This window comes from Pongo pygmaeus, chromosome 1 (assembly GCF_028885625.2).
Source record: "Pongo pygmaeus isolate AG05252 chromosome 1, NHGRI_mPonPyg2-v2.0_pri, whole genome shotgun sequence".
Classification (NCBI taxonomy): Eukaryota; Metazoa; Chordata; class Mammalia; order Primates; family Hominidae; genus Pongo; species Pongo pygmaeus.
In genome coordinates this window covers 18,710,286-18,736,628 of record NC_072373.2, presented here as the reverse complement: position 1 = coordinate 18,736,628, position 26,343 = coordinate 18,710,286, and the positions used below count along the sequence as shown (strand labels likewise).

Sequence of the window (26,343 nt, the reverse complement as noted above, 5' to 3'; positions counted from 1 at the left end):
AAGAGCCACACATTTGTCTGATGCTCCACCAGAATGCCTTGAGTCCAAAGAGCCTTTGGGACTTTGAGCAAATCATTGGGCCTGGGCTTCCTTCCATAAGTCTTAAAGCATGAAAGAGGTTGTATTTAAGATGGGTTTTGGTGCTCCCATGGAGAACAGAGTGGCAGAGTATCCAGAATCATTGACTCCTTGCGCTAGAGGGAATGTTTAGTTGTGATTTAGTTATTTCCCTTGACTCCATCTGTTTCAATCAAATGGACATCTACCCAGGGAAGAATATTGGGATTTTCTGGGTTTGGAGGAGGGCTGGAGAATTAGAACTGACCATTTGGGAACAGTAGCAGGTAGCTTTCTCACTCTGAGCCTGGCAGGTGGCAGGTACACAGAGGAGAGAGCTGGTGGCACCGAGGAGCTGTCCGGGAGGCCTATTTTTGGAAGACACATAGGGATGGCAACCTCATGAGTCCGTGAGAGGAGTTTTTTTCTTTTGAAAATACTCTTTAATGTCTCAATGTTCCACTTTCCTGGGAATGGAGTGGCTGCTGCCTTTCAGGGGAGCTATAAATAGTCCTAGCCAGTTTGATTAAATAATGCCACAGAATGAGGGTGAGGAGGGCCAGGTGTTCTGGGAAACCTGTACAGCTGCCAATAATTGGATTAAAAAATGCAGAGGCTCCAGCTTGGCTGGCAGCATGAATACAGCATAGGGAGAGAAAAGGGCTTCCTAGGCCCAGCTCCCCAAAAGCCAATGGATATGGGGGAAAGGGCTGTGTTGATGCTCCTGGGAGGAACTTCCAAGGAAGCCAAGGACTCTGGGGCTTGAGTGGACTCTCTGCCCAAGTGAAAAGTGCCAGGCTCAGAAGAGGACCCTGATGGAGTGCACAGACCCTGGCGGGGAGATGCTCAGAGCAGGTGCATTCATAGCTGCTGTAGGGATGCCCTGCTCTGAGCAGGGAAAGGGCAGTGGGTACATGAGCTCCACACTTTCCCCACAGGGCTGTTGTGTTCTCATGGGCCTCGGCCAGCAGGTGCCCTTGGCCCTTCAAATGGCTCATCCAGAACCATGTTTCTGGGCATTTTAAGGCATGGGGGAGGAGTGTTTTCTTGGCAAAGATAAGCAGAATGCAAGAAATAAATAGCTTCTCATGTGCATATAATTATACTGAGGCTCAGTGATTACTCGGGATCCTGACTTGGAATAAAGTCAACAATTCAGCAGTCTCCTAAAGACTTTGTCCAGCCCCACCTCCCTCATGTTTTTGAATCTATGATCCTATTACCATCAGGGCATCAAATGTTTCATCTTTTTCTCCTTCATGATGTGGAGGAGACTTGCTTTGGAAAGCTGGTCTTCCAATTTGAGATGGCCTCAGCCCAGGAGATGTGCTGGGAGTGTAAGGGGAGTCGTGTCCCCCACTTTATGCCGGATCCGCTTCTATTGCTCCCTGGAAGGGTAAATCCAGGAATGGTCTTCCCTGCGGGCAGAGGCGGGGCACAAAGTAACCCAATTCCTTAGCCCTGAAAGAAAAATGCAGTAGATATTGTGCCGCTGGCAGCATTTTCCTGGACATATTTGTATTTTCGTCTTCTGTTTCCACAGAATGCTCATCCTGGACATTTGGCCACCTGTGGGGAAAAGAGGCATTTGATTTTCTGCAGACGTCAACTCTTGTAAAAGCCTCTGTTCCTCATCCTTCAACAGAGCAGCCACATGTATCATTCCAGGCCCCATTTAAAATCAGAAAACCTAAGTGGACACAGGAACAAGCTCAGGCTTTAAACTGCTTGTTGCTGGTGTAATGTGTGAATAGTGCATCTTTGGTGTAGATTCTAAAACAAAACTTGGGGAGCAACCCTGGTGACAGTGGTCACAGGCAGAGTCTGCTGTATCTGTCCCCCAAACTTATGCCTTCCTCCACACTGAGCCAGCACCAGCAAAGGGTGCTTGTGAATCAGGATGTTGTTAAACAAGCTGGGAGAAGAGAAACCACAGTGTCTTTGTGTTTGAATGAATCATCCTATTTCATGTGTCATCCTGTTTATTGTTGACATCTTCCTTGTACCATTTTCCAACAGGATCCGGGAAAATGGTGCATTCTAATCAGTGGGTCTGGGATTTCTTTTTTTTTCTCTAGTTTTTGTTTTTATTATACTTTAAGTTCTGGGATACATGTGCAGAACATGCATGTTTGTTACATAGGTATACATGTGCCATGGTGGTTTGCTGCACCCATCAACCCATCATCTACATTAGGTATTTCTCCTAATGCTATCCTTCCCCTTGTCCCCAACCCCCTGACAGGCCCAAGTGTGTGATATTCCCCTCCCTGTGCCCATATGTTCTCATTGTTCACCTCCCACTTATAAGTGAGAACATGTGGTGTTTGATTTTCTGTTTCTGTGTTAGTTTGCTGAGAATGATGGTTTCCAGCTTCATCCATGTACCTGCAAAGGACATGAACTCACCCTTTTTATGGTTGCGTAGTATTCCATGGTGTATATGTGCCACATTTTCTTTATCCAGTCTATCATTGATGGGAATCTGGGTTGGTTCCACATGTTTGCTATTGTGAATAGTGCTGCAATCAGGATGAGCATCTTTCAGGAGGATTGCTGAGGGTGAAGATACCTCTAGAGAAATAACAGAGGGACTCACTGGATAAGTCCATACTAAGGTATGATACCAGATCCTTCCAGCAGAATTTGATGGGTCAGATAAAAATAATAGGAGATTATGACATAATACAAAACAAGAAAAAATATATATATTTCTTATGTATTATGTCATTATATATATAAAATATATATATTATATATATGAGATATATATGATATATATATCTCATATATATTTTATATATATATGAATCTCTGCACTTTGGGAGGCCAAGAGGAGGATTGCTTGAGGCCAGGAGTAGTTGAAGACCACCCTGAGCAACAAGCAAGACCCCATCTCTCTCTCTCTCTCTATATATATAAGGAGAAATAAATATATATTTGGCTTTTGCCTCATTTCTGGTACAAAGTGTCTAAACCTTTGTAATTTCCTAAGTGACAGAGGTTCTGGGAGCATCAGGAACATCCAAGCAGTGCCAATGGTAGCAATGTCTCTTGGTCCTGAGCAGGGCAATATTGACTTTCACCCAGTCCCCAGACAACAGCAGGGCAGCACATGGTGGCCTCCAAGGAGACACACACCCTTTGCCCTTATCTTGTTGCCCTCTGTGTCTGAGTCCATCCTTCCCTCCAGTCCTTTTTCTGCCACTGTTCCTATTGAAGGAGAACTCTACTACTCTAGCCAAATCTATGCAAAGTTTTCAGTAATTGCACACATCCCACTGTACTGTGGCTTCCTCTTTGTTCACACTCATTCTGGTTGGAATCTCTTTTCTTTCTACCTCTACCTATTTGAATGTTGTTTTCCTTCCAAGACCCAACTCCAGCATCATTTGACATACTCATTATATTGACTTACATCTCTTCTGTCTTCATTGAGTTCTCAATTTCTGCCAAGAGCTTTGCATATATTCATTCTAGTCCTTTCAACAATCCCATAAGACAGAGATTATTATTTCCACTTTATGAATGAGAAAACTGAGTTCAGAGCAGTAAAATAACTTGTCCAAGACCACACACAACTGATAAAGCTGGGACTCAAATACATGAATGAATTAATAGATTAATAAGAGCTTGCATTACCAAGAAGCAAATAAAAAGATACTCAACATATTCCTCAGGGAAATGCAAATCAAAAGCACAATGAGAAACCACTCACACCCACTAAAATAGCTCGAATAAAAAACACAGACAGTAACAATTGTTGGTGAGGAAGTGGGCAAATTGGAACTGTTATGCATTGCTGGTGGGAGTGCAATAGTACAGTCATTTGGAAAACAGTTTGACTATTCCTAAAAAAAGTTAAAGATGGAATTGCCATACAACCCAGCAATTTCACTTCTAGGTATATATGCAAGGACTGAAGACATGTGTTCACAGAAAACTTTTACTTGAATGGTCATGGCAGGGTTATTCATAATTGCCAAAAAGTAGAAAAGAGCCAGAAGTCCAGCATCAGCTGATGACTAGCTGAACAAAATGGGCCATAGCTACATAATGGAATAATACTCAGCCATAAAAATGAATGAACTACTGGCACATGCTACACATTGATGAACCCTGGAAACCTTAGCTCAATGAAAGAAGACAGACAAAGACAACTGCGTATTGTGTTGTTAGAATTTAAACAACAGAGAGAGAGAGAGAGACTCTCTAAAATTAAATGATATTTATTTCAGAGTAAGCGTTGCAATAAGAATACAGTAGGCATATTTGGGAAGGTAAAGGAAGACAAGGGCTTTAAAAGAAAAAAAAAATGAGGAAGATTACATAAGTTATTTTGAAACAATTATCCTTGGCTACAAGGATCCAAACAAGGGTAGCACAAGTCCGAGGTTGGACAAGCAGTAGCTGGACAGATGCCATTGCAGCAGCACTTTTTTTGTGTAAGATTGTGGTGGCCCATTTGCAAGGTTGTGATTTTTGCAGAGTCTTTTGTGATAGTTCTTGTTACCAGATACACATGTATGAGATCTTTTCCTTTACGGCTTTCACTGGCTCTATTTGTCAGGATTTTCACACGGTGACTTATTTTGATTTTCAGAACTTTTACAATTTCCCCTTTTGATTGAGATCTTTCTCTGAAAGCACTGCTGATCAATAATCCTGGAGTTAGGTTTTGGTTACATTTTGGTGCCAGAATGGACCCGAAATGGGCTGGTCTGGTCCCACATTGGAGGGAGTGATTGACAACTAGGAGTCAGTGTCAAAACTCTTTTAGCCACATTTGAGCCACAGGGAATTTCTGAAAGAGTGGCTTTCAAGTCTACCTGTAGTCCATTGTTAAGTTTAATTTTGTCTGTTCCATAAACATTGATTATCATCTCAAAGTGCTGGGCTAGCATTCTTTTGTTAGGATTTGTATTGTAGAAATTTGACAAGCAACGGGTACAAAGTTAAAAAAAAAAGGAAAAGAAAAGAAAATACGAAGGAAAAATAATAGTAATATGATAATCTCAGTTTATATAACAATTTTGAGCCATGAGTCTAGGCTTAAAGGCAACCAATTGAGTAAATCAAATGACTATGGTGAATTAGATGAGATCTGTTGTAATGATGTGGCCTGTTTTATTATTTTGCGTATTTGAGACTCAATGTTCCCAGAGAAATTTATCCAGGTACAGCATGTAATATTAGCAATAGCACAGACATTTTCTTATTTAGCCAATAGATACTACAGAGTATTTCTATCATCTAGTATCTCATGACTGAGTTGAATTAAAGCGGAATGAGCAATAGATGTATTGAGGATAGTTAAAGTTACTCATTAGGTGGACTAAATATTTTTAGGTCAGATTCTGTCAAGGAACCCCCAGTAGTATCTGTGAAACTTTAATTACATGATTATCCTGCCAAGTGAAAGAGATAGACATAAATGAGAAAAAACTAAGAGGAGCTAGAGTCTCATTACGATGAGGGCTCTTGTTTTGCCACCTTGGGAAAAGCTGTCCATAGCATGAAGCCAGCAACATTATGTCCTGGATTGTAGCTGGAATGTCTTTGGTTATGGCACCAGGTGGTCTGGAGAACTTGCCATGTAGCCCAACCATCAGAATGGCAACTTGTCTCTTAAAATTTAATTTCAGTTTATAGGGCTGCAGAAACAGAGAGGCTCCCATTTTTAGTAATTCCATGGAAAAAAAGTGGATTGGAGGAACTTAGAAGAATTCAGGATCTAGCGCACTCGATAGGTAGGGAATAAAAACTTGAAAATAATACACAGGACTAACAGGCGTAATATATATGTTTTTGGAAACACAATTTTTTGCTTTATAGTTTTTTTCCCCATTTTTACCAAAGATAACCAGAGTGAGACAAATTTGTTTGTAAAATAAATTTAGCTTCATCGATTTTTGTCTGATCATTTACATAAGTGTCACAAGGATAGTGATTGACTGCACAGGAATCTCAGATTTTACAACCTCTTTAAGCTAGGAAGCCAATCCAAGGCAGACTTCAGATTTCACCTGTAGTACTTATAAACAATTTAACTATGACATCCCAGTCAAAACCTTGGTACTATAACTAATGTTTTCAGTTGTGTCCTGTTATAAACACAGCATATCCTTATTGAATTTATGCAAACAATTATGTTGTCATAGAAAATAAAAATATTCATGAATAGTTTCCAAATTTTGGACAGATCAAGTAGGGAGAAAAAGTAAATGCTTACACTTTTGCTTATAAAAGTATACTTGACCAAATTACTGTCAACTATAGACAGCTTAAGAGAAAAAGTTTGCTTAAATTTGGAAAGCAAAACATTTAAGCAGAGAACTAACAATGTTCCACATAAAAGTCATAGGAACATTTTCTTTACTACTTATTCAATTTTATGTAATTAGTTTTTGCTCTCTTTGATCTTGATGAGTAGTTTTATGAACTTATCAGTTTTATTAGAGTTCAGAAATATTTATTTAGTCCATTGATATAAAAGTTATCAGGAACCTGCATTTAAGAGTACTTGTAGGCCAGGCACGGTGGCTCATGCCTGTAATCCCAGCACTTTGGGAGGCTGAGGCAGGCAGATCACAAGCTGAAGAATCGAGACCATCCTGGCCAACACGATGAAACCCCATCTCTACTAAAAATACAAAAATTAGCTGGGCGTGGTGTCACACGCCTGTAATCCCAGCTACTCAGGAGGCTGAGGCAGGAGAATCGCTTAAACCCGGGAGGCAGAGGTTGCAGTAAGCTGAGATCATGCCACTGCACACTCCAGCCTGGTGACAGAGGGAGACTCCATCTCAAAAAAAAAAAAAAAAAAAAACACAACTACTTGTTAGTTAATTTTCATGGAAAAGAAAATTGCTTTTCTTTTCCATGAAAAGCAATTTTGGATTACAATGGATTATAAACACTTTTGGAGAAAAAAACAGTAACTGTGGATGACAAAAGCTTAAGTTAGTCATGGCTAAAAATCTAATGTGAGCTCACAATTGATGAGGAAATTAGTTATTTTTATTGCATTCAGGATAACCAGAATCCTGACTGACAGTATCACATCAGGACCATCACACCTTTGTAAATTTCATGCAGTGTTTGGAATAGTCGCATCAGCTTTTCATTGGCTAGTCTGCACCTGCTATTCTGAATGCTTTGCTACCAGAAGATTTTCAGAAGTGAACAGAGAGAAAAAAATGTAAAAAAGCCAAATTACTTACAGACATGCATAACCAAATCAAAATGAAATCAAAATGAGAGTGCTCACAAAACTTTTAAGCCAGGCACACAGATCAAAGAAAATGTTAAACCAGCAGCAGAAAAAAAAAAAAAAGTAAATTTACAAGAAAAGACATGACTCACAGACAGGATGCAAATTTTATAGAAACCAAAATACTCAAACTAGAAAGACACTCGTCTTTATACCAGAAAGGGCTTGCCAGAAAAGACTTCTATAGTCCCAAGAGAAATGTAAGATTTTTAAATTTAAGGTAGCCTTATAACCAAAATAGATCCCAAATAAAGCCAAAAGAACTCACCAGAAAGAGGGGGGTCCAGGAATCTGAGAGGAGATTCAGCAGGGCAGAAAAGATCAGCCACGGAGGTGGAGAGCTCAAAAGGGCTCAGCGCAGGCAATTCACTCAATGTCAGGGGTTGTCCATCTGTCCAAGGTGAACCAGCTTCAGTTTCACTTCTGACACCAAATTATGTCAAAACCTAAATAACAGACAGAGAAAGACACTCTGAAAAATAAAAGATATTTGTTTGAGAATAAGCATTGCAATGGGAATACGGCAGATATATTTGGGGAGATAAAAGAAGACACAGGTTTTTAAAGGAAAAATGCAGAGGATCATATAATTTACTTTGAAATAATTATTCTAGGCTACAAGGATCAATAACAAGGGGGTGCCAGTTCAAGGTTGGACAGGCTGTGGCTGGGAAGATGTCCTTCAAGAAATGCTTTTTATGTGTAAGGCTGTGGTGGCCTTTGTGCAAGGTTGTGGTTTTCGCAGTCTTTTGTGATAGTTTTTATTATCAGGTATGTGTGTGAGAACCTGCTCTTCCTGGACTTCTCCCGGCTCTAATTCTGAGGCTTTTGACCCAAGTGATTCCATTTTGATTCTGACAACTTTCACAATATGATTCCATTTATATGAAATGCCCAGAGTAAGTACCCTTCTATATAGAGACAGTAGACTTATGGTTGCCAGGGGCTGGGGAGAGGAACAAACGCGGAGTGAGTTGGATTGGGTATGGGATTTCTCTTGGGGGTGAAGAAAATGTTCTGAAATTAGATAGCAATGATGGTTGTACAACTGCGTAAATATACTAAAAACCACTGAATTGGTCACTTTAAAATGATTGATTTTATGATGTATGAATTATATCTCAGTGAAAAATGGAGTCTATGCTACTTGGATTCACTGAATTATTCATCAAGCATTTATTAAACAACTATTATGTATCTAGAATAGTTTTGCCAAGACCAAGCACCTAGCAGGCACTCTAAAATATTTGTTGATTCATTGATTGGGTGACCATGCTTAGCCCTGCATATAAAGGGATGATTGAGATGCAATTTATTATGAAGCCAGACCAACAAAAAAGAGTACATATCATATTATTCCTATATTATTCCATTTATACCAAATTCTATAAAATGAAAACAACTATAGTGACACAAAGCAGATCAGCAGTTGTCTGGGGATGGGAGGGAGGTCAGGGTGGGTCATAAGGGAGAGATTAAAAAGAGGCGCAGGAAACTTTTAGGAATATATATATGTCCATTTATCTTGATTGCGATGGCTCCATGGGTATATATGTGTGTGCGTATGTGTGTGTCTGTGTGTGTGTTTATGTCAAAACTTATCAAAATGTACATTTAAAATACAGTTATTCTTCAATACCATGAGGGTTGGTGCTAGGACCTCGTATGGATACTAAAATCTGCAGATGCTTAAGCCTCCAAAATAAAATGGCATAGTATTTGCACATAACCTATGCACATCCTTTGGTATACTTTAAATCATCTCTAGATTACTTATAACACTGAATGCAATGCTAACACAATGTAAATAATTGTTATACTGTATTGTTTTTAAATTTGTGTTTTTTTATTTATTTATTTTAAAATATTTTTGATCCCTGGTTGGTTGAATCCAGGGATGCAAAACCCAGATACCAAGGGCCAACCGTACATGCGGTTCATTGTATGTCAATTGTACCTCAACAAAGCTGTAAAAAAAAACGTGACTTCTCTAGGAGTTTACAATATGGTGCAAGTGACAGCTGTGCACTGTCCCCTGCAACTCCCCAATTCCTACCAGACCTTGAATTGCCTCTACTCTAATGTCCTAAATGCTGTCATCTCCCCCTGTATTAGTTTGCAAGGACTGCCATAACAAGGTACCACAAACTGGGTGGCTTAAAGAACAGAAATGTATTTTCTCTAGGTTCTGGGGACTGGAAGTACAAGATCAAGGTGTCAGCAGGCTTGGTTTCTCCTGAGGCCTCTCTCCTTGGCTTGAAGATGACCGTCTTCCCGTATCCTCACATGGTCTTCCCTCTGAGTGCGTCTGTGTCTTCACCTCTTCTTCTTGTAAGGACACCAGTTGTGTTGGGTTAGGATCCACCCATACTACCTCATTTTAACTTAACTACCTCTTTAAAGACCCTGTCTCCAAATACAGTCACTTGCTGAGGTCTGGAGGTTCGGATTTCAACGTATGAATTTTGGAGGACCTTCTCACACTCTCATCTTCATGTCCTTGCAACTCTTTCACAAGCCTTCTTTCTAGAAAGCCTGTCCTTTGGCCTCAACGAGCTTTGCTTCCCTCCCTACACACCCTGTTTCAGGGTGGGTAAATGCTTCAGCCACTACTCTTGGGTAAATGGGCTCTCCAGGCCTGTTGTCCCTCCACCTTGCCTGTCACCTCCATCACTCAACTCCAGGCAGCCCTCCCCACGGTTCCTGTGAATTCAGCTGGGGAAAATGGAACCACTCTGTAAGTTACAGCTTAACAAACCTTGCATGTATGACTCTCATGCACAATGGTGAAACTTCCCCAAACAACCCCCATGCTGTCCTAGCCTCTACTGCTCACCTGTCCACCTCCACTTCAGTGGCTGACCTCCTTTATGGAGGACAAAGGTCGTCAGGCTGGAAACCCCTAGATGTCCACCCTCCTTCAGTCTACAATGGGTCAGAAGACACCATTAGTTCATGATTTTCTTCCTCATGTTCTGATAGTCCTGAACATCTACTAAGTGTCAGCCCAGGATAGTCTTCACCAAAGTAGCCTTTTCAATCCTACCAACTACTCTGCAAAAGAAGTGTGGTTACCTCCATTTCACAGATTAGAAAACGAGCGAGGGCCAGTCACAGAATGTGTCTGAGGTTACATGGCTAATAACCAGCGGAGACAGGATGAGGACACCGCCATTTCTTCCACCATTCATTCATTCATTCATTCATTCATTGTGGAATGGCTTCTTTGAATAAACCAGGCATTCTGAAGAAGCTGGTGGCCAAAAACAAATAAAACACAGTCCCCCTCACTTAGGTCTAGTTGGGGACAGCCACACATCAGATAATGGTACTGATGTGTAGTCAGGACCACTAATGAGAAATAGAATCCTTTGATAGGGACTCACAGTGCATAAAGGCACTGAACCGGGTGCCAGTTTTAACTATTTACCTCTGAGCACTTGGAGGGTAATGACCATCTATTTTTCTTTTTTTTAGTCACTAGAATTGAGTGTGGTATTAGGCATTCAATCAATGCTTATTGAATATTTGTTGGAGCAAGTGAATAACCTTGAGCTCACCTCTCTGCCTTACTGTCTTACACTCATTTTCATTCCCCCAGCATATGAGGGAGAAAATGAAGGATTATTCATTTTCTAATTAAGGTTTGTACGGGTGTCCCAAGATGTAACACAACATTGACTTCCCAATAAAGAAAATACAAAAATAAAAACTTAAAAGTGTTTAAAATTTTACAAACAAAGGCCTCCAGTTTTGCTTCACAGTTGACAGAAGAATACTGGAACGAATTCACTGTAAAGTAAGTCTCTTGTTACCACAGGTGGGTGCTCACATACAGGTTGATTCCTGTGACTGTGTCAGAGCAAAGAACGTGCCCATGAAGTCACTTCTAATAGGTCCTCTGTATCCTTCCTGCTTTGGGGACCGTGACAAAGAGGGATAAAACTATTGTTTCTGAACTACTGCTTCAGCTGGGTGTGGCGGCAAGCACCTGTAATCCCAGCTACTTGGGAGGTTGAGGTGGGAGGATCACTTCAGCCCTGAAATTCAAGGCCAGCCAGGGCAGCATAGAAAGACCTTGTCTCTCAAAACAAACAAACAAAAACAGGAAAAAAATGACTGCTTCATGCAACAATATGGCTGAATCTTGAAGCATGTTAAGCAATAGAGGCTAGACACAGGATTATCTAGAGTATTATGATTCCCTTTCTATGAAGTTCAAGAATACAGAAAACTTGTCTATGGTGATAGAAGTCAGGGAAGGGCATAGAAGCATTGACTGGAAGGGACATGAGGAAGCTTTCTGAGAAGATGGGAATGCTCTGTATCTTGATCTGCCTGGTGGTCAGAGATGTTATACCTAGGAGTAAAATCCATCCAGTTGTACATTTTACAGCACATAAATTATGTGAATAATAATATTATATACCATATATTGTATATACTTATGCAAATAATAGTAATAATATGTAGGACTAGAAGCTGGACATTGTGAGACACACACACACACATGCTACATTCTTGGGCCAAATGTATTAGAAACTTTGCATACTATGGCTCCCTGGCATATTTGCAATCTATATGAGTATATTAAAGACTCTGTAAAACCCTGAAATAAGGAAGCCTGCTTGACCCACTATATCCCAAAGGCTTTTGAGCCTGAGTTCTCTTTTCAGTGTACCTACCCCATTCTGCAGAGCATGAGTTGGAGAAGTGCTGGCATAGGGAATTCTTCACTTCACAGTTGGAGAGATCCCCATAGCCTTTCGTCCTTTACAACTTAAAGCCCTGATTAGGAACATGCCTTTGAGGAGACTTGCATCCTCATCACACAACAAGCAACTAAATCTGGACCGTAACACATGCTGGGGCTGTGGATATACACCTATTTGCAAGTGGTGAACAAAGTCTCTGAAACAAAACTCTACAAGAAGTAGGTCACCATAAATACTAAGATGATTTCATGAAGTGCTCTGGAATTGTGAACTCTTCCGGAGTCTGTGCAGGGCACTTAGAGTGAAGCCTTTTGTTCTGCTAATGTTGAATGAGGAAGATCTTGTTATTTTAGAATTGGTGCACTGAACAGGGTGTAACTCAGGGCCTCCTAGGCTCACGCTTTCTAGAAAGAGTGCGATGTGAGTCCAAGTCTTTAATAACTGGTAGGCATGGGCAGTAACTAAACAGAGGGAGAGTGACCAGCTCACCATTCCAGTGTGCAGAACATCACCTCTGCATAGTGCTAACCTGCAGCCCTACTGAGAGGCTGAAAGTGTGAAACAATTTTAGATACCAAAAAGTCTTAACGCAGAGACTCCTACAACTGAAGTGGTTTGTGTGATTGACATTGTATCTCTAGAAGACTGTGCCTAAAAGAGAAGACACAATAAATGGCAAACTCATAGGTACTTTTATTTGTAACTGAAAATTATCTCACTGCCAGGTGAGACAACAATAAGATGAATGACAGGAATATTTGGGGAAGTGGGGAGTGGGGAAGAAGAACTGGTGAAAATTTCTTTTTATTCTGTTTCAAACCCATTTTGTTCTGTTAAAATATGTTTAAAACATGCACAGGGAAAATAATTGTCCTCTTTGCTCGGTTGCCTTTAAGAAGTTGCAAGTGGAAGCAGGTTGGTAAAATGCTGAGGCCTGTAATTAATAAAGAAAACTTTCTCAATGCTAAAATAAGCATTATTTGGTGGTGGGGGTGGGGGGCTGTTGTTGGAGGGTATGCTGCGAGTGGAGGGAAGACAGTGAGTAGCCTAGTTTCACAGCAACTGCAAAGGTGGGGGATAAAACATCTTGCAAACACCATCTGCGAGCTGTGTACAGCAAGTGCTGGAATGAACCTTCAGAGCAACCCACAGATTTCTGTATGCATCGTTGCAGAGCCAGCCCAGTCTCATAGTGACTACAAAGTGGGGGATAACATATCTGATCACGGCTGATTTGATTTCTCCTTCTCTTCCCCAATGCAGCCCAATCCAGGTGAGGTGACAGGCATGGATGTAGGTCATCCATGTAGAGGGGATCTGGCAACTAACATGGAAGCTGGGGATGGCCTTTCAGAAGCAGTGGGGAACCAAGTTTCAAGGGAAAAGCAAGCCAGAATTTTGCAAAGGATGATAATTATCAAAGGCACATTTTCTCTTTTTGTGATAGTTGTTCCTTTCAAATATCTTGCACTGGCTATAAGTCAGCATTCATGTTTGTGCAGTAAAGGGTTAGTGCAGCAGGTTTAGGTTGTCCCAACCCTGCAGATTCCAAAGAAACTGGCTTTTGAATGCAGCCTGGAAGACAAATTCCAAGCCCTGGAATATCCTGCCTGATGACAATATCTTTGAATACCTCAGGCCTTGGCCCATGCTGGACAATATATGTTAACAATCCAATTTTTGGTGGGGGCCTTGGGCTATGCTGTATCAGTGTGATCCCTGGAGAGATTGGAGACTGAATAACTGAGATCAGCCACATAAGCATTTCATGCCTATATGGCCAGTTGTCAATAAAAACCCTGAACACCAAGGCTTAAGGGAGCCTCCCTGATTGGCGATGCTTCCTATAGGCTGTGCCACATCATTGCTGGGAGAAGTAAGTGCTGTTGTGCAGCTCCAGTGGGAGAGGAAACCTGGAAGCTTATGCCTGGTCTCTCCGGGACTTCACCCCTGTGCCTTTTCCCTTTGCTGATTTTAATATGTATTCTTCCACTGTAATAAACTGTAACCATGAGTATAACCTGAGTTTTGGGAGTCCTTCCAGTGAATTATTGGGAAACTTTCTGTCTGAGGGTGGTCTTTCTATGTAACTTGATGATGGTCCTGGGGCCTTCTGGCCACAATGCTGTTCTAGCCCCAGCCCAGACTGTCTCCTCCAGAAAGCCCTCAGCTATGAATGCATTGCCCTAAGCACCAGCTGATGGTTAAAGCCCAGACTGTGATTTTACTTCTTGGCTCCCATCTTTCCCTAAAGCTGGACCCTCTCTTCCATGTTCCCAGGGGTCACCTGGCCAGTCATATATATCCTGATCCCAGCTCTCACCTTGCCTACTGCCTCAACTCCAGGTCACTGACATGGTTAAGACCAGTCTAGCGTCCTGCCTCTGAAACATATTGTCTCAGGGAAGGAACAGACCAAACCCCAAAAAAGGTATTTTCCAGCTCAGTGTTATCCCTACCTTGGCTTCTACCTGCCAAAAGGCAAGGTACATTGTCCTCTGTTCCCAGAGGAAACACAGGGAGTTGCTGGATCATTCTAGGAAGCAGACGAATGTCTTCTCTGCTCTGACACCATGCTGAACACTTCCTCAGCTACATCCAGCTGCCTCTGTCTCTTCCCAAACTGCTCGCTCAAATCTCACTCATCTTTCGGGTCTCAGTTCATGTGTTATTTCTTTGGGGACACCTTTCCTATGTCATAGTCTAGGCTGGGGCCTTTGGACTATGCTTTATAAAAACGTGGTCTTTTTTCCAAGCAGTTGAACTGCGTTTGTGATTATTTGGATCAATGTCTGTCCCCCTGGAGCCTGCAGGTTCAATGTACACTACATCTGTTTTTGCTCACCATTGTATCCCACACCTAGCACAGTGCCTGGTTGGGTGCTCAAAGATATTTCTTAAATTAAGTATGAAATGTACAAAGCACATCAGAATCATTTTGTTTTTTGTAAAATCATTACAATGTCCCCTTCCATACGTGTATGCTCAATCTTTGCCATCTTTTGCCCTTGTAATTTGGTCATCTGTTCACAACCTTAAAAAGAATTAGATAAGCGATTAGTTGCCAAGGTAACCCTCATAATTGGGAAAAAGGCAGCTCAGAGGGACACAGATGTGAAGGCCTGGGTGGATCAGTCATGCTCCTTCCGTCTGCCTCTTCCTGACAGTGAAAGGGAACAAAGAACTAACGGCGCAAAGCAGCATGAACAACCGCAATGGAGAACAAGCTTCTCTTTGCAAAAATGGATGGAGAAAATTCTGACATGTGCTAAAACACAGATGAGGCTTGAAGACATTATGCTAAGTAAAATATACCAGACACAAAAGGACAAACATAATTCCACTTATTTGAGGGACCTAGAGGAGTCAAATGCATAGAGATGAAAAATAGAATGGTTGTTGCTAAGGGCTGAGTGAGGGAGAAATGGAGAGTGAGTGTTTAATGGGTACAGTTCCAGTTTGGGAAGATGAAAAAGATCAGGAGATGAATGGTGGTGAGGGTCACACAACAATGCAGATGCCACAGAACTTAATGCTGCTGAACTACATATACACTTAAAAATGGTTAAAATGGAAATTTTTATGTTATGTTGATATGGTTTGGCTGTGCCCCCACCCAAATCTCATCTTGAATTGTAGTTCCCATAATCCCCACATGTTGTGGGAGGTGATTAGATCATGGGGGCTGTTCCCCCATGCTGTTCTTATGATAGTGAGTGAGTTCTCTTGAGGTCTGTGGTTGTATAAGGGGCTTTTTCCCCCTTCACTCTGCATTTCTCTCCCCTGCTGCCCTATGAGTAGGTGTCTTCTGCCATGATTGTAAGTTTCCTGAGGCCACCCCAGCTGTGCAGAACTGTGAGTCAATTAAACTTCTTTCCTTTATAAATTACCCAGTCTCCGGTATTTCTTCAGAGCAGCGTGAGAGCAGACTAATACATACGTATATTTACCACATCAAACAAAATTTTAAAAAGCAAATGGAGAGATCATTCTAGTTAATCAGGAATTCAAAGGAAGCAAATTGATGTTTTCCCTTTTAAACACTATAATTGAAGAATGTGAAACTTTATAAAGGCGCCATATGGCACATGGGAAATGGGGTACATGGAAAACGGGGCACCAGAGCCACAGTTAGGGAGTCTCCTTGTGACAAGGGGGAGGACACCTTGGCCAGATTCAGCTGCAGCTGGAGACTGAATATGTTTCTATTTATTTAATCTTGTCTCATGAGAGTTTGCATGTCAGTAAGAAACTCTTCTTCTTTGGGAGTTTACATGTCAGTTTTATGTATGCCTACAGGTCTTATAGTGGAAAATCATCATCAACAATTTGAAAAGTGGCTTTCCAGATGGCAAGAGTAGGGGGCTGAATCTCTGCTAGGGTGTTGAGTACCTGCCATGCACCAGCAGGCACCTGGCTCTCCGTTAATCCTCAAACACTCTAGAAGTGCCCCCACAGCATGTCTCAGGAAGAAACCGAGATTAGGAGAGACAAAAAAAAAAAAACCATCTGGAGGTTATATGACTTCTAAGAGGCAGAGAAGAAAGAGAAATGTGTCCCGTGTCATGGAGGGTGGCTCCATCAGAAACAGAGGTGGTGTACCCTAGCATATCTTTCCTCTTGGGCAGCAGAAGCCTGGCATTATAGCTGTTCCAGACTTAATGTGAGTTACCACCATGTCAACTCCAATTCTTCCCACTGGAACAGAGACCAGCCACAGGTCTCTGTATAGGATGCTGGGCGTTCCCTTGGTTGGTAATATGGGATCTGTGTGACTTTGAAGATTTCCTGTGAGAGGGACACAAATGCCAAGATGTCAAGCAGAACATCCCCAGAAAGCAGGAACTCACTGGGAGAAGCTGGGAGGAAATCTCCCAAAACAAACAGTTTTATGTGAAATGAAAGGTCTCAGTCTCAGATCAACTCCTCCCACCCTGCTCCACTCTCACCGTGCTCTGTCGAGCAATGCAGGTTGTTATGGTGTTTGAAGTGAGCTGATACTTGCAGAGGAAAATAAGACATGGAAAATGGGAGAAGAGGATTTCCTCTTTCACACATAACCTACTTTAGACTGCCTCTTGTGTCATGCAAACCCTCTGTCTGATGACGCCCATCCCAACAAGTGACACCCTATAATCTCTCATACTTAGAGCCAGGCTGGCCATTGCTTCTGTAAGTTGCTCCAATACCTCAAAGGGCCACAACTTCTGATTAGAGGGCTCCTAGTATCAAAGCTCTGAAGGATGTATGTTTTCCACAATTGCTGTCTGGAAATGCCTAAGCTAATGATGTTTTCTCCCAAGCAGAAGAAATGTGCTATTAACCAACTTGACCAGACCCAGGGAAAGAGGTTGTCAAAAGAAGTCAGGCAGACAACCCTATGCAGAAGAATGAAACTAGACCGCCTATCTCTTACCATACACAAAAATCAAATCAAAATGGCATAAAGACTTTAATCTAAGACCATAAAGTAGGAAATTACTAAAAGAAAACATTGGAGAAATGTTCCAGACATTGGTATGGGTAAAGATTTTTTTGTGTAAAACCTCAAAGGCACAGACAAGTAAAACAAAAATAGACAAATGAGATTACATCAAGCTAAAAAGCTTCTGCACAGCAAAAGAAACAATCAACAAAGTGAAGAGACAACCCACAGAATGGGAGAAAATATTTGCAAACTATTCATATGACAAGGAATTAAAAACCAGAATATATAAGGAGCTCGAACAACTTAATAGCTGCACACACACATATATATATATATATATAATATATATATATATATATATATATATATGGCTGTTGGCCATTTAATAGCTCTCTCTCTCTCTCTCTCTCTCTATATATATATATATATATAATCATATATACATATGATTTTAAAATGGGCTAAAGATCTGAATGGACATTTCCCAAAAGAAGACCTACAAATGGCCAACAGGTATATGAAAAATGCCTACCAACACTGGTCATCAGAGAAATGTAAATTAAAACCACAATGAGATATCCTCTTACTCCAGTTAAAATGGCTTTTATCCAAGAGACAGGCACTAACAGATGCTGGTGAGGATGCAGAGAAAGGGGAACCCTCATACACTGTTGGTGGGAATGTAAATTAGTACAGCCACTATGGAGAATGGTAAGGAAGTTCTGCACAAACTAAAAATAGAACTACCATTTTGTTCCCAGACCAAACTGAGGGTCGGGCTGCCATTTCTCATGGCCCAGTAACAAGATGTAGATGAACTGGGGAGGAAGAGAGTTTTTATTTCTGTAACTGGTTAAAGGGAGAAGGCCTGGAAATTATCGCTAGACCGACTCAAAATTACAAAGGTTCCCAGAGCTAATATACCTTCTAAGCTATATGTCTACGTGTAAGTGTGCATTCATCTCAAGACATAAGTGATTAACTTCTTTTAATCTGTAACTAAGGTCTGAGTCTTGAAGACCTTCCTCTGGAGCCTCAGTAAACCTCCTTAATCTAAATGGGTCCGAGTGCTGGGGTGATTACTCCTACCTTGTCTCCTGATAAATCATGGAGGTTTGGGGAGTTTCTTCAGACCCCCAATAAACTTGTTTGTGGAGGGCTGGGGAGTTTCTTCAGACCCCCAATAAAACTTGTTTAGTCAGGCTTTAAGGTTCAGGAAAGGCCTAGGCAAAACTCTTGATGGGCTTTTGCTACATTCCAGCCTTTGTATAAGGGCACTGGCTTTTTTTAGCTTTTAATATTTAACTTAACCACTCAGTCAGTACTGAAACAGTTATTATGGAGGCCTGTGTTAGTGAGACCTGGCCTGCCACAATATGATCCAGCAATTCCACTACTGGATACACAGTCAAAAGAAAGGAAATCAGTACATCAAAGAGATAGCTGCATTCTCATGTTTACTGCAGCAGTGTTCACAATAGCCAAAATATGAAATCAACCTAAGTGCCCGTCAAGGGACAAATGGATAAGGAATATGTGGTACATATACCCAAAGGAATACTCTTCAGCCATAAAATAATGAAATCCTGGCATTTGCAGCAACATAGATGGAACTGGAGGTTATCACGTTAAATGAAATAAGCCAAGCACAGAAAGACAAATACTGCATGTTCTCACTTGTATGTGGGAGCTAAAAACGTGGATCTCCTAAAAACAGAAAATACTTTGGTGGTTACCAGAGGCCTGGAAGGGGAGAGAGGGTGATGAAGAGAAGTTGATTAATAGATATAAAAATACAGCTAAGTAGAAGGAATAAGATCTAGTGTTTGACAGCAGGGTGACTAAAGTTAATATTAATCTATTGTACGTTTCAAAATACCTAGAAGAGAATAATTCAAGCATTCCTAGCATAAAGAAAAGAAATATTTAAGGCAATGAATATCTCAATTACCCCAATTTAATCTTTACACATTATATGAATGTATCAAATTATCATATGTACCCTGAAAAGATGTGCATCTATTACATACCAATTTTTAACAGTCAGGCAACTTTCTGTAATGCAGAGCCGGACCTGGCCACCAGAGGCTGAAGAGGTGTGGCGATGGCAGCTGCTGCAACTCCTGCTGCCTGTGGCAGGAGCAAGCACAGGAAGAAGCTGGGAGAAGGGCCAGAGACCCACAGAGACGCGCGACTGTGCTGCGTCAGCCTGTGTGGGCGCTCCAGTGGAGTGAGTCGCCAGTGAAGGACTGAGATGAATCAGTAGCTGGGGTGCAAATCTAGGGGCCAAGGAGCCTGAGTGTGGAGGCACGATGGTCTGCAGGACCTGGTAGCATGGCTTTGGTGAATTGGGGTGATGTGGGCTCATGCACAACTAGAGAGGTCTTGTGTTCTAATAAAATCACAAAAGTAATCGATGTTCAGTGTCAAAAATTCAAACAAAACAGAGGCATGAGAGTGAAACTAAAGGTTTCTGCCCTTCCCTGAAAGCAATTTCTCTTCTTCTCCCTGTGATAAACTGTGAGCAATCTGCTGTCTACCCTTTTATTCTAGGAAATCTGTAGACTTTATTCCCCTTAGTCAGACGTCACATGAAATGTTACATTCCTTGTTTTCCTGTGTCTTTTTTTTTGGCAGTGATAAAAATACATAACTTAAAATGTACCGTTTTCACCTTAAGCACACAGTTCAGTGGTGTTAAGTATAGATGCTCCTTGACTTACTATGGGGCTATGTCCTGACAAACCCGTGGTAAGCCGAAAATATTGTAAGGTAAAAATGCATTTAATATACCTAGGCCAGGCATGTTGACTCACATCTGTAATCCCAGCACTTTGGGAGGCCAAGGAGGGAGGATCTCTTGAGCCCAGGAGTTCCAGACCAGCTGGGCAACATAGCAAGACCCATATCTCTACAAAAAAAAATTTAAAATTAGCCAGGCATGGTGGCATGCACCTGTAGTCCTAGCTACTTGGAAGGCTAAGGAAGGAGGATCACTTGAGCCCAGGAGTTTGAGGCTGCAGTGAACTATCATTGTACCACTGCACTCCAACCTGGGCAACAGAGAAACCTTGTCTCTCTCATATATATATATGTGTGTGTGTGTGTATACATATATATGTTAGATGCGTGTGTATCTATCTATATATGTAGATAACACACACACACACACACACACACCTAACATACTGAACATCATAGCTTAGCCTCGCCTACCTTAAACGTGTTCAGAACACTTACATTAGCCTATAGTTGGGCAAAATCATATCCCAAAAATGCTGGCAACCCAGTGTGCCACAGAGTATCGGTTGTTTACCCTGATGATTGTGTCCCTGACTGGAGCTGTGGCTTGCTGTCGCTGTCCAGCATCTTGAGAGAGTATACCGCGGCACACGCTAGCCCAGGATAAGATTAAAATTCAAAATTTGAAGTACGATTTCTACTGAATATCACTTTTGCACCATCATAAAGTTGAAAAATCATAAGTCAGACCATTGTAAATTGGAGACTGTACATTCACAGTGTCTTGCAATCATCACCACTATACATCTCCATAACTTTTTCATCTTCCCGAAAGGAAACTTTGTTAAACAATTGTTAAATAATAACTGTCCATTGCCAGTTCCTGGAAAGAAACCACCAATACACTTTCTGTCTCTATGAATTTGACTACTCCTAAATCTCATATAAGTAGAATCATACAATATTTGTCCTTTTGTGACTGGTTGATTTCACTCAACTTACGTCCTCAAGTTTCATCCATGTTGTAGCATGCTTCAGAATTTCCTTCCTTTTAAACACAGAGTAACATTCCATTGTATGGTTTATTTTGGACACGTGGGTTGCTTCTACCTTTAGGCTATTGTGAATAATATTGCTCTGTGAACATGAGTGTACAAATACCTGTCCGAGTCCCTGCTTTCAGTTCTTTTGGGTATAGCCTCAGTGGAACTGCTGGATCATATGGTAATTCTGTTTAATTTTTTGAGCAACTGCCATCTTGTTTTTCACAGTGGCTGCACAATTTTACATTCCCACAAAAAATGCACAAGAGTTCCAATTTCTCTCCACATCCTCACCAATATTCATACCTTTATAATAACCATTCTAATGATTGTGATGTGGTGTCTCATTGTGGTTTTCATTTGCATTTCTCTAATGATTAATGAAGCAAGGCATCTTTTCATGTGCCTTTTGGCTGTTTTCATATCTTCTGTGGAGACATTATATCTATTCAAGTCCTTTGCCCATTTTTTAATTGGGTTAGTTTTTCTGTTGTTGAGTTGTAGGAGTTCTTTATACATCCTAGATATCAATCCCTTATCAGATATATGATTTACAAATATGTTTTCCCAATCCATGGGTTGCCTTTTCACTCTGTTGCTATTATCTTGTGACATTGTCTTGTGATACACAAGTCTTAAGTTTTGATGAAGTCCAATTTATCTACATTTTCTTTTGTTACCTCTGCTATTGGGGCCATACTTAAGAAAGCATTGCCAAATCCTGAGTCATGAAGGTTTTCCCATATGTTCTCTTCTAAGAGTTTTATAGTTTTCTATCTTACGTTTCAATCTTTGATCCATCAAGTTTATTTTTATATATGGTATAAGGTAAGGATCCAACTTCTTTCTCTTGCATGTGGATATTCAGTTTTCCTAGCACCACTGTTGAAAAGACTATCCTTTCCCCCATTGCATGGTCTTAGCCCCTGTTACTTGTACAAAAAATCTAATTAAATCTGAACCCAAGCCCCCATTCCCATCACTGAGGCTTCCCCAATTCCAGAGTGGCACAAAGATCCCTGGATATATACCAGCCAAGGAGGTCTTCATCTGCTGTGTGAGCCCACAAGGTCCCTTCAGGTCAGGTGGCTTTGCTGATGCTGTGCCAAATTTGAGGTGGGGCATTGGCGGCCTTGACAAGCACAGGTACCTTGTTCTCTTGGGGCACATCAGGTTTCACCCTCATCGAGGTTTGCTACTTCCTTGAGCAATATGAAGTTTCCCTCTTATCTTGTCTAAGCCCCTGCCTCCTGCTCTGTCTTAGTCATAGGGAAATCTCTTGCTTTCTCTTGCTACTTGTTACCATAAGGCATTCGCTCTCTTCTCTGACTCTCAAAGGCACACCCTAGTGTAATCTCTTCAGTGATTTGGAATTTTACACAATACAGGAAGACCTATTGACTTCTAACAGCTTCTGTTTTCTGCCCTGTAAAACTCATGAAGCAAGAAATTACTAAAGACCTTGAGGTAGGGGGTAAACATACAACAACGCACAAAATAGTATAAAACACACACACAAATAAAACAGGATTACAAAGTTGATCCTACCGTACATAGTATTCTCCAGTTTGCTTTTTTAACTAAAGAATATATCAGACAAAGCTTTTCTTCTCAATTAAAATTACACCAATTCTATCTTTTAAAAAAAGAATATAACAGACATATTTCTTTGCCAGATGTAGATCCTGAGATCTACATCTTTTTCAAACAACTAGGCAGTATTGTATTCCATAATTTATTTAGCTATCTCTCTCTTAATGGAGATTTTTTTCCATGAAAAAAAGATGCTACCCTCATATATGTGTTTTTGTGCACATAAGCATATATCTCTGTAGGAGAGAAACTTAGAAGTTGAATTACTGCATTATTGGGTTGTTGGGCATATGCTCTTCATATTTAAGTAAATATTGCCAACTCCTTAAAAATGTTGAACTAATTTCTACTTCCAGAATATCTGAGCACATCAATTTTCACACATCCTTACCAATCCTGGTCATTATCAATCATTTTCTTTTTATTTACCCATCTTGTGGGTGAAAAATAACATTTTATTATTATTTTGTTCAGCATTTCCCTAATTACTGGAGAGGCTGAGCATCTTTTGGAGTTTATCAACAGCATCTACTTTGTCTTCATGATTATCTTCTCCTAGTTTTAAAATTTTTTCTTTCATTGATGCTAAAGAGAATGCAATTTTCTATTTCATGGATGTGAAACTGTTGTCTTATATAAGTTACAATGTTAGATTCCAGTGTGTAACTTATGTGTCAACTTTATTTATGGTTGAGATTCAGACTTAATTAGCAAAAGATGGAACCACAGTAGCAGTAAGTTTTCCAGAACTCCCCCAGGTAACTAACCAGCCAGGGTTGAGAATCACTAATGTAAAGTATAAAATACACAGGGACCAAGAACCAGGAAATGCTTCAGATGTAACTGATTTACAGAGCAGTCTTAAGTCATTGAGATATAAACACAAGGCCATTGTTATACCAGCCCTACGATTGCCCTAGTTTTCTCTTGCTTTCAATTTCATGAAGGCCAAACATTTGTTTCCAGCCCAACTTGCCCCCATGGCTTCCCATTGCCTTCACAATTAAATCTAAACTTCTTATACGGCTCCTACGGTCCTGCGTGATCTGGCCCTGTGGATTCAACTTCATTTTAAGCCCCTCCAATCCTTGCTCATTTGCATCCCCACATCCTTCTGCTCTTTGACTGCACCGAGGTGTTTGAAATTCAGGACCACAGTCCTGAGAAAGTACACCCAAGGCGGTTGGATTACAGTTTAGTTTTACACATTTTAGGGAGGCAAGAGTTGTAAACAAAGACATAAATCAATACATGGAAGGTATACATTGGGTCAGCCTGAAAAGGTGAGATATCCTGAAGCAGGGGCGTGCAGGTCATAGGTGGGTTCAGAAATTCTTTAATTAGTAATTGATTAAAGGAGTAAAGCTCTGTCTAAAAATTTGGAGTCAACACAAGGAATGTTTGAGTTAAGGAAGTCAGTTCATCTTCCTTTGATGTTATGCAAGAGCTGGGCTGCAAGAGCAAGCCACATTGCTCTAGTCAGAGTGACCTGTGGGGCACGTGATTTAACCCTTGCCTGGCCTGGCTTAGGTCCTGTTTATAATTTGGTATCTTATTGCCACAAAGAGTCTGCCCTGTCAGTCTTGTAATCTCTATTTTGACATTAATCCTTGTCAGCTGTTGTGTCTAAACTGTGACGGGGTGGGGTGAGTGTAATGAGGTGTGTCTGACCTTCCATTCTGTCACGGCTGGAAACTCCATTTTTAAGGTTTCCCTGGGGTCCTCTTGGCCAAGACAGGTCCGTTCCGTTGGTTATGGGGCTTAGGATTTTATTTTCAGTTTACATCCTGCACCAAGCACAGCATTTGATGCACAGACAATGCTCAAGAAAGCTTCTAAATGAATGAATCAACACACTGGTGGTGGCAGCATGGCATCTGGTTTGAGGCCGCATGCCTGCAGGCAGGGAGACTAGATAGAAGGGCACTGTGCTTGTCTTAAAGAGACCACGAGGCCAGGCATGGTGGCTCATGCCTGTAATCACAGCACTTCGGGAGGCCGAGGCAGGCGGATCACCTGACATCAGGAGTTCAAGACCAGCCTGGCCAACACAGTGAAAACCCGTGTCTACTAAAAATACAAAAATTAGCCGGGCGTGGTGGCGGTCACCTGTAATCCCAGCTACTTGGGAGGCTGAGGCCAGAAAATCACTTGAACCAGGCAGGGGGAGGTTGCAGTGAGCCCATATCACACCATTGCACTCCAATCTGGGCAACAAGAGCAGAACTCTGTCTCAAAAAAAAAAAAAAGAGAGAGACTGCAAGCCTGATTTAGAACAGTGGGGCTCGAGATACAAAAGACTGGTGGATTGGAGCGGTAGTCAATGGCAGAATCAACTTATCTCAGTGATTCAGTAGGTGTGTAAAAGAGAAGAATCCAAGGACTCATTCAACAAGTACTTTGACTTCTGTCCGGCTTTGTCAACTGGTGAGTGGTGATGCCCTTCACTACACAGAAGATACAGGAAGCAAACACATTTCTTCTCTGTTGTTCACTCAAGGTCCTGTGTTCCTCTGCTTGGGTGCAGGGAATTTTCCAATACTTCCCCATGTTCCTCCAGGAACAGAGCTGCAACCATCCTCATAACAAACATCTATGAATACCTGCTCTGTTTAGTACATGGGTAGCTGTTTCTGGATTCCTGTCACTTAAAGAAAACCCCACAAATTCCAAAATAGCAAAATTCTGACATGAATATGGGTTTCTTATTTAGCTACAATTTTACTGTGAAATGATGGTTTGAATTTGCAACTTCAAAATTTTATCAAATGGCTAAAGATAAATAGGATTGATTTCCTGCACTTAAGATGCCGATTCTGCCTCTGTGAGAGATGAGACTAAAAAAGGGGCTGCCAGCAGGTTCAGGGTGTGGATAAGCTTCTGCCACCTGTGTGGCTCTGAGGGCAGCCCATCATTCTCCTGCCTTTAGAGACTGTGAGTCTCTCTGGATGTGTTATCTATCTTTATTTCTATCTGTCACTTTGATTCATTGGTCAGGGAGCTCTTTATCTACATTGAAAAATATCCATAGGCGGGAAGGAAATTAAGACTGTGTTAAGGTGAGGTGTGCATGGGGGTGGTGTGCGGCATGTGTGTGTGTGTGTGAGAGATATGTATTGCATTGTGCTGTGTGTGGTATGTATTTGGTGTGCGTGTGTGTTGTGTGTGGTGTGTTTGTGTGGAATGTGTGCATTGTGCTTTGTATGTGCATGGTGTGTATATGTGTGTTGTGTGTGATGTCTGTTGTGTATGTGTGTGGTATGTGTGTGTTGTGTCTGTTGTGTATTTTGTGTGGGGTGTGAATTGTGTGTATGTATGTGTGTGTGGAGTATCTATGTGTGTTGTGGGTGTGTCATGTATGCACAGGGCGTGTGTGTGTTGTGTGTTGTTTATGTACGGTATGTGTGTGACAGGGACGTGCAGCTGGTTTGGTGGGTTCAGCGTGGATTCTTTCTACCACCACCTCACCTTTTTGGATGGAAGTTAAAGTTG

At 41.2% G+C, this 26,343-nt stretch overlaps 1 protein-coding gene across 1 annotated transcript; it reads right to left on the bottom strand.

Moving 5' to 3' along the window:
* Positions 1 to 1,144: 1,144 nt before the first annotated feature.
* On the bottom strand, positions 1,145 to 25,401 carry LOC134738849 (uncharacterized). Its single transcript, XM_063659612.1, has 4 exons — positions 25,251 to 25,401; positions 7,599 to 7,721; positions 2,467 to 2,631; positions 1,145 to 1,626 (listed from the first exon to the last, which is right to left on the bottom strand). The coding sequence occupies exons 1-4, from the start codon at positions 25,399 to 25,401 to the stop codon at positions 1,436 to 1,438; spliced, it is 630 nt and encodes a 209-aa protein (XP_063515682.1). The 3' UTR covers positions 1,145 to 1,435.
* Positions 25,402 to 26,343: the final 942 nt, after the last annotated feature.

Bases quoted from the DNA above. Each gene is read 5' to 3' on its own strand.
- LOC134738849 (XM_063659612.1), bottom strand. From the start codon at position 25,401: ATGGGGAAGTATTGGAAAATTCCCTGCACCCAAGCAGAGGAACACAGG. The intron at 7,722-25,250 runs GTACTTGTTGAA...CACCTTGGACAG, and splicing joins AAAGCCGGACAGAAGTCAAA to ATGGACAACCCCTGACATTG. The intron at 2,632-7,598 runs GTGAGTTCTTTT...TTATTTCTCTAG, and splicing joins CCTGGACCCCCCTCTTTCTG to AGGTATCTTCACCCTCAGCA.